Here is an 8692-nt window from a genome sequence, read left to right as displayed (position 1 = left end):
CTCGGGGGCCAGGAGTAAAGGAGGGGTCCAGGTTTGTTGAGACTGATGGTCTTCCTATGGGGTCACCCTCCTCAAGTTCTTCCAGCCTCTCCCTAATTCAACGACAAAGGTCCCCAACTTCAGTCCATTGGTTGGGTATAAGTATCTGCTTCTGTCTCAATCAGCTGCTTGTTGGGCCTCTTGTTGGGCAGCCATGCTAGGCTCCTGTCTGTAAGCACACCACAGCATCAGTAATAGTGTCAGGTCTTGAACCCTCCCCTTGAGATGGATCCCAATTGGGCTAGTCACTGGACCTCCTTTCCCTCAGTCTCTTCTCCATTTTTGTCCCTGTAGTTATTTTAGACAGGAAACATTCTGGGTCAGACTTTTTGACTGTGGGATGGCAACCCCATCCCATGACTTGAGGTGGGCTCTACAAGTTCTCTCTCCCCACTGTTGGGCATTTAATCTAAGGTCCCTCCCTTTGAGTCTTGAGATTCTCTCACCTCCCAGATCTCTGGTGCATTCTAGAGGGTCCCCCATCTCCCACCTCCCACCTCCCAAGGTTGCATATTTCCACTCATTCTGCTGGCCCTCAGGCTTCACTCCTATTCTCCCATTCCAATATCTGATCGTGTCTCCCCCTTCTCCTGCCCTTCTCCCACCTAGTTCCCTTCCTCCTTTTTCCCTCTGCTTTGGATTGAGATTTTTTTTAATAAGTCAAAATACAATTCCTGGGGCCAGGGAGATGAATCTGTGACCTAAATGCCTGCTGAGAAAGCATAAGGACCTGTGTTCAATCCCCAGCCCCTACATGAAGAAAAGGTAGATAAGGCAGCATGCTTCTGTGACTCCAAGGCTGGATGCCCAGAGCTTACTGACCAACCAGTCTAGTGGGATCTGTAAGCTTCCAATTCAATGTGAGACCCTGTTTTAGTCAGGGTTTCTATTCCTGCACAAACATCATGACCAAGAAGCAAGTTGGGGAGGAAAGGGTTTATTTAGCTTACTTCCTCATTGCTGTTGATCACCAGAGGAAGTCAGAACTGGAACTCAAGCAGGTCAGGAAGCAGGAGCTGATGCAAAGGCCACGGAGAGATGTTTCTTACTGGCTTGCTCAGCCTGCTCTCTTATAGAAACCCAGGACTTCCAGCCCAGGAATGGCACCACCCACAAGGGGTCCTACCCCCTTGATCACTAATTGAGAAGATGCCCCACAGCTGGACCTCATGGAGGCACTTCCCCAACTGAAGCTCCCTTCTCTGTGATAACTCCAGCCTGTGTCAAGTTGACACACAAAACCAGCCAGTATAGACCCCAAAAACAATTCTCTAAAATCTCTAAAAATAAAGCAAAGGGTCAGGAGAAGCCATACCACTCCTGGAAATCTGTGAACAGTTAATTAGTTGGTGCTGAGGGAAGGAGAGACATTTCTTTTATTAGGGTAGCCATATGTAAGCCACCCATGCACCTGAAAGTAAATCCTCTAAAAGTTTCCACATGTGATCTTTATTAAACATATTGCTCACTAAAAATAGATGAGAAAAATGGAAAAAGAAGGGGAGCTGATTGGTAAAAGAGGATCAATAGAAGTGAAAGGAATATGAGAATAATGAGGGGTGACTGTGATCAAAATACAGTATATGAATGTATAAATGTCAGAGTGTGTTCATCATTACATATAGCTAATACATGCTGAATGCAACTTTTTGAAAAACTGAAAAATAAGACAGAGTATATATTATATAGTTGTATAAAACATCAGAGTGAACCTCATCATTATATACAACTAATATATGCTAAAAGTAATTTTTGAAAAATGAAAAAAATAAGGCAGAGAAAAACATCTGACATCGACTTCTGACCTACAGACACATACACACCCCCTGCATGGACATGCACACACACAATGAAACAATATCAAATTTGAAGAAGTTATCCCACAGATAAGGTCTAATAAAAAGCTAGCCTTAAAAACTTGGGGGCAAACCTGAAAAGGGTATTGGCAAGGTTTAGCTGCATTAGAATTTTTCCTTTTTCGCTCTCAATGTCCCTTGTATGCGCCTACCCAAAACTTGTTCTGTGCTTTCTTCTCTCCTTGGCTTTGTCTCCTTTCGATAGCCTCTGCCTAAAATGTTCTCTCAATTGGTCAGCTTGCAAAGTTCCAGCCATCCTCTCATCTCAATGTGCTCAGTCAGGAAGAGTCTACTGAGTGTCTTTCATATGCCAATTGGAAATTTAAAAAAAAGTCAATATGTCATGTCTGATTCCAAAGACCTCGCTGCTCCAGTACAAACAGTTCTCATACAAGATCCTTATTTTCCAGGTGAAATAAAAGTAAACGGAAGGAAATAGAGAGACGGCTTCGTGGTTAAGAGACATCTGCCCTTGCAGATGATCCAAGTTCTATTCTCAGCAACCACATGGTGGTTCACAACCGTCTGTGATAGCAGTCGCTTCACACACAAAGCAGACAAGCATACATAGAGGCAAAATATGCATACACATAACATAAAAGTAAATGACTTTAAACCTATGGATAGGAGTTGAGTGTAACTTTCATTTTACCCAATCGTTCCATCTTTCTCATTGCAGTTCAATGATTTCAAATGTCTAAGGACTCCAGCTCCATTCATTTCTCTCTGTGTTCTCGTGGGATCACGTATTTCTTTGCTCTGAAACTGAGTCAACCTGTCCTCTATTTTAGCACAATACATCCAGCCCTGAACGTCCAGGTCATTCTTTTATCTCCTAGAACATCCAACACAACCTCATCTCTCCATTCAGGCACCTTGAAGCCCTTGACAAATTGAATTGTATTTAATTGGTTCCGTGACTAAAACAGGAAGCAAATGTAGGTGCGGACGCTCTGAGCAGCTGCTGACCCAGGCCTCACCCAGGAAAGAAGTAGAGAGGACTTTGGATCATTCTAAATGAATCGCCCAACTGCACAGGGTGCAGTCAATCTCTCAGGAAGTAAGTTTTCTACAGCGAAGAGTTGGGAACAGGAGCAAGAGAGACTTACTTGACAACCAGGCACAGCAAGGTGAGTGTTCATGATCAAGTGGTGTATGAATTGCTGAGGAATGGAGATAAGGGGTTTCTGTCAAATGAGACGTGAGGAATGTTAGTGGATGAAAGAGAGGTGTATTGGATGAGAAACACTGAAGGGAGTATTGTACTCATTTTATTGTGTCTGTTCCAAAAACAGAATGGAAGAAGAAGAGAAACTTTTAAAGGCATACCAACTCACTGGGTAAGGGTTAATGCTGGGACCCACAGGGAGGAAGGATAAAATCAACTCCCACCAGCTATCCTCTGACCTCCAAGTGTGTGACATGGAAGACACACACATACACACACTACACTGACAATAGACTTCCCTTGAACACAATGACCTCCGTTTTTCTAATATGTACATGACACTGGAGAAGTCAACACGACTTCTAAGAGAATTGAATTCAATGTTTCCCAAGAGTCTTTCCACTTGTAGAACTCTGGGATCAGATAATTCCAGTGTATGCAAAACAGGATCAAAACAGTAGGAGACCTGCAGAGAGGAAAAAGGCACAGGCCGCCTTCCGGTAGGGCCTCACCTCGCCTGGGCTTGACTTTTTTCATCCATGGGACAGGTTAAAACTGTAAGAGAGGCATTTGTAAAGCATTGGTTGCCTGGCATTCTCAAAGCCCTGCAGTGGAAGTTTAGCATTGTCTCTAAGATGGGGTTAACAAGTATACAGGGTTGAATTGCTCAGGTGAAAATCATTTTTGGTTATTTTAAAGTGTTTAATGTCCTATGTGTGTGCGGATGTATGCACGTGCTCAAGTGTGTGTGTGCACATGTATATGGAGACCACAGGTCTAGATTGGGTATCTCTCTTACTCACTTTCCAGAAATTCCATCTCTCCTGCCTCTCAGGTGCACTTGGCAATAAAGAAAATAACAATAGACTTGTTTTTATTATTATTAATTACTGCTATTATATTTTATTTACTTATTGTGTGTGGCCACACAAGTGCCACTAAATGTTCTTGGAGATTAGAGGACAAATTTGGGGAATCAGTTCTCTCTTTCCACCTTGTGAGTCTCAGGGTCCAAACTCAAGGTCACCAGGCAGAAGTGACCTTACCTGCTGAGTTGTCTCACTGGCCCTACACTTGGCTTTTTACAAAACATGCTGGGAAATCCAAACTCATATCCTAATGTTTGTTGAGCAAGTGGCTACTGACTGAGCTATCTCCCCAGCCTCTTGAAGTCTTTTTAAGATGTAAACACAAGTATATAAATGATGAGTGATTCTGTTGTATTTATTTTTTTCATCAGCATGAATACAGTTACTTCACCAGGCCCCATGGCCAATTCTGTATATGTGGTGGCACCCCACAACAGTTATCCTGTGGTCCCGGGAACCATGCCTCAGGTGCCTCTTTATCCCAGCCATCAGCCTCAAGTCCATATGATTTCTGGTAATCTGCCTGGTTTGGTGCCAGTCATGACTGAACTGCCTGCCCAGAGAGTCTTGAAAAAGGGACAAGTCCTAGGGGTAAGTAAAAGAAGTCCATTGTGAGAGCTAGAGACCACATGCTACAGAGAGAGGAAAGCAGAGGCTTGAGACAGACTAATAGAAATTCCAAATAAGGAGCCAGGGAACAAGATAGTTCAGTTAGTAAAGTGCTTAGCGCAGTGTCAGCAAGCTGAGTGCCATTGGCAGAACCCAGCTTACACAAGCTGTGGAAATGCACAAATGTAATCCCAGAACCAGGGAGTCAAAGACAGATAGATGTCGGCAGCTCTCTCCCAGCCAGCCTAGCTTACTTGGTGAGTTCCAAGTTAGTTAGAGACCCTGACTCAAAAAAAAATGTAAAAGGCTCCTGGGGAATGAAAACCACAGTAGATATTGGTCTCATCATATATGTACACACACACAAACACACAAGATACACCATGCCTAAGGAACCACACACTCATACCTGTGTATGAACATGCACACATATAAATACATATGATTGCATATATATACAGACAGACATACAGACATACATACATACATACATACATACATACATACATACATACATACATACAAAAAGAAAGAATAGAAGCTTCAAATAAAGCAGGTAGGGCTGGCTTAGCCAAACCCAGGTCTGTTGGAAATCTCTTCAGCACCAGGAGCTTCAGAATATGGCCTTGTAGTTTCTGATTTGGGCATTTATGAACAAAGAATAATTTAAAAAAAAAAAAAAAAACAGCCAAAATGCAGTGTTCTTGGATGCAGAGCCTTTTGCCTCTAAGCATTTGCTTCCTATAGTTTAGGAAGAAAGAAAGTCCAACCCAGAGGTGAAACAAAGCCCAGGGTTGCTGAGTCAAAGCAGAAAAAAGGCAAGCCGGCTAGATAATCAGCAATGCCTTAAAGGCTGGCTAGAATAGCACAAAGGAGCTCATTTCATTGCATAGCCCATGAATGACAAGCAGTGATTCCGATCCAGACTGCCCATGTTCCAATCCCAACTCATGTTCTAATATTGCTTGGGGAAATATAAAAAAAGGCAACCTGTGTGTGTGTGTGTGTGTGTGTGTGTGTGTGTGTGTGTGTATGCACCCAATGGTTTATTTCTGAGACTTTATCCTCCAAATATACCAATAGGCATAAGAAATTTGGTACCTATACATTTATTTGTTGCAGCATGGCTTGTAGAGACTGAGGGAGGGAAACAACTGAACTATCTATTCTAGTTTTGTTTCTGTTGCTGTGGTAAAATACTCTGAGGAAAAGCAACAGGTGGAAGGAAGATGTTGGTTTGGCTTACAGTTCCAGGTTAGGAAGGAAGTCGAAGCAGGAGTTTGAAGCACCTTACATCACATTCACAGTCCAGAGCAGAGAGAAACAAACACTTACCCGCCCTCTTCTTGCTCTCATCTGGCTTTCTTCTATCCTATATAGTTCAGGATTGCTGTCTAGGGAATAGTGGTGCCCATAATGGACTGAGTCTTCCCACATGAAACAGCGATGGAGACAATCCCCCTCAGACATTCCCACAGTCTAATCTAATCCAGGCAGTTCCTCAATACTGTCTTCCCACGTGATTATAGGGCATGTCAAGGTGACAGTTAAAAGTAACCAGCACACTCTACATCAGTTTATCATTGGTCAAGCCACCGTATTGTATTTATAACAAAGAGAATGCTGTGGAATGGTTGTGCGATGATTGGGTCTTACTCCAAGGTATGCTATTAGTATACTATTAGTATGAACTTAAGGAAAAAATATATGCTGTTTATACCATGTCTGCAGGAAAGACACACACAGCTGTGTCTGTATTAGCTTTGTATTAGCTGCTATAATAAAGTTCCATGAACTGAAGGCCGCGAGCAACAGAAATACACTGTATCTCAGTTATGGATAATGGATAACTAAGATCAAAGTTTGTCAAGGTCATACTCTCGCTGAAGGCATGAAGGAACAATCTCGTCCAGATCTTTCTCCCAGTTTCTACTAGTGTCTTGGCTTGCTGCAGTGTCACTCCAGTTCTCAGATGGCTGTTACGTTTTATGTTTTTGTTTTGTTTTTGTTTTTGTTTTTGTTTTTTTGAGGTAGGCCTTGAAATCAGAATCCTGGGTTTTCCTGATTTTTTTAAAAGTAATGGCACTGGTAATATTAGATTGTAAATCACCCTACCCTAATACAATATGAGTCATCTTGACTCATGATATCAGCAATATACCTATATTTATATAAGGTCATACTCAGAGAGACTAGAACATTAATACATGAATTTGGTAAAGAGTAAAGAAAGATAAAATTGAATCTATGAGACAAAGAAAAGATGCAGGCAAAATAATTACATACAAGGATGCTGAACACAAGGCTGTGTATAATATAAAAAACTAGAGGTCACTTTACCTGTCTAATGCCAGTGTTATAACTTTCCCCAGAGACTATAGGAAACCCTTAGAGAATATTTTAAAAGGCAGCTAGTGAGTAGCTGAATACTTGCCGAGTTGATGTAAGGACCTAAATTCAGATCCCAGGTAACCATGTAAAAGCCAAGTACAACAGCATGAGCCTATCCTACCTGGGGAGGCAGAGATAAGAGGATCCCTGGAGATTCCTGGCCAGCTGTGTCAATTGGTGAACTCCAGGTGTGGTGAGAGTGCCTGCCTCAGAAAAAAATAAGATGAATAATGACTGATAAAGACATCTAACCTCTCTCTCTCTCTCTCTCTCTCTCTCTCTCTCTCTCTCTCTCTCTCCCCCCCCCCTGTGTGTGTGTGTGTGTGTGTGTGTGAGAGAGAGAGAGAGAGAGAGAGAGAGAGAAGAAGAAGAGAGAGAGAGAGAGGGAGAGGGAAAGAGAGAGAGAGAGACAATTTAACAACCCAAGATCATGCTAAAGTGCAGAGACATCATTTCTATGTTACCAAGATACATGTTTGAAGAAGAAGAATAGAAGGTAAATGCCAAAATGTAAATGCTTGCTTTCTGTGGGGGAGGAAGGTTGCCTAAAGATAGTTTTAATTTTATTATTATGTTTCTCACATTATCTTTTAGACAGGGAAACCAAATGGGTATTAGAATATAAAGGAAGTGCAAAGAAAAGACAAAATCAGGGCTCAGAGGCAAAGGTTTCAGCTTGTGGTTCTCCTGACAGGCCATCCAGATCCTGATTGGCCTGGTGCACATCGGCCTCGGCTCCATCATGTTCACCAACCTCCTCAGCCGCTATACACCTATCTCCCTCTATGGAGGTTTCCCCTTCTGGGGAGGCATCTGGGTGAGTAGCTCCAGCCTGATACTCAGGGCAGCCTTGCCAAGCTGTTTGGGAATGTGGAGGTGCTTGCCCAAATGGCTTAGTTGGAGAAAGGGTTGGGATGAACTATTACAAAATGCCATGGGCTGGACGGCTCCCAAATGTGGGCATATGCTATCTCCCGATTCTGAAGGCCATAAGTTCAAGACCAGCAGGACAGCTGGTAGTCACCACTGAGGTCTCTCTTACCTATCAGATAACCATCTTCCCTTGGTGTCTTCCCTTTGTATTTATGCCTACCTTATGTCTCAATTTCATTGTTGTTTTTGCTGTTGTTGTTTTTAATTAGCATACAAAGTAATGGGTTTATTACTGCACTTTCAGTCATTTTCATTCTTAATTGCCTTCTCTCTGGCGGTCCTCTCCCTTATTACCCAGCTTCCCTCCCATTTGACCCCTTCCTTCCCTCACTGCTTTAGTTTTATCTCTATTGCTAGAATAAAATACTCTGAGAAAACAACAAAGGGGGAGACGGGATTTGTTTTAGTTTACAATTCCAGGCTACAGCTCTTTATTACAGAGAAGTCAAGGTGGTGGGAACTTGAAATGGCTAGTCACATCATAGCCATAGTTGAGAGCAGAGAGAAATGAGTGCATGTGTGCTCACTTTACCTGCTTGCTGGTGCTCAACTCAATTTCTCAGCTCTTACACAGTCAGGAACCCCTGCATAAGGAATGGTGCTACCCACAGTCAGGAACCCCTGCATAAGGAATGGTGCTGCCCACAGTGACTTTTTGTTCCTGATATCAATTAACTTAGTTAAGATAATCTTCCCCAAGATGTGTCCACAAGCCAAACATATGTAGATAATCCCTCATTAAGACTGTTTTCCCACCCGGCAGTGGTGGTGCAGGCCTTTAATCCCAGCACTTGGGAGGCAGAGGCAGGTGGATTTCTGAGTTTGAG

At 42.7% G+C, this 8692-nt stretch overlaps 1 protein-coding gene across 2 annotated transcripts in view; it reads left to right on the top strand.

The window, feature by feature from the left end:
- Positions 1-2866: 2866 nt before the first annotated feature.
- Ms4a8 (membrane spanning 4-domains A8) overlaps positions 2867-8692 on the top strand; it is a 13766-nt gene continuing 7940 nt past the window's right edge. Inside the window, exons 1-3 of one of the 2 annotated variants that reach the window (XM_031389743.1) lie at positions 2867-3025; positions 4304-4523; positions 7627-7749. In XM_031389743.1, the coding sequence (XP_031245603.1) occupies positions 4305-4523; positions 7627-7749 (342 nt within the window). In that variant the 5' untranslated portion in view covers positions 2867-3025; position 4304. Of the gene's footprint in view, positions 3026-4210; positions 4524-7626; positions 7750-8692 lie in introns of those variants that run through there. The other variant, XM_031389742.1, reaches the window with a different exon arrangement.

This window comes from Mastomys coucha, unplaced genomic scaffold (genome assembly GCF_008632895.1).
Source record: "Mastomys coucha isolate ucsf_1 unplaced genomic scaffold, UCSF_Mcou_1 pScaffold21, whole genome shotgun sequence".
In the NCBI taxonomy this organism is placed as follows: Eukaryota; Metazoa; Chordata; class Mammalia; order Rodentia; family Muridae; genus Mastomys; species Mastomys coucha.
This window is presented reverse-complemented; position numbering and strand designations above follow the sequence as displayed.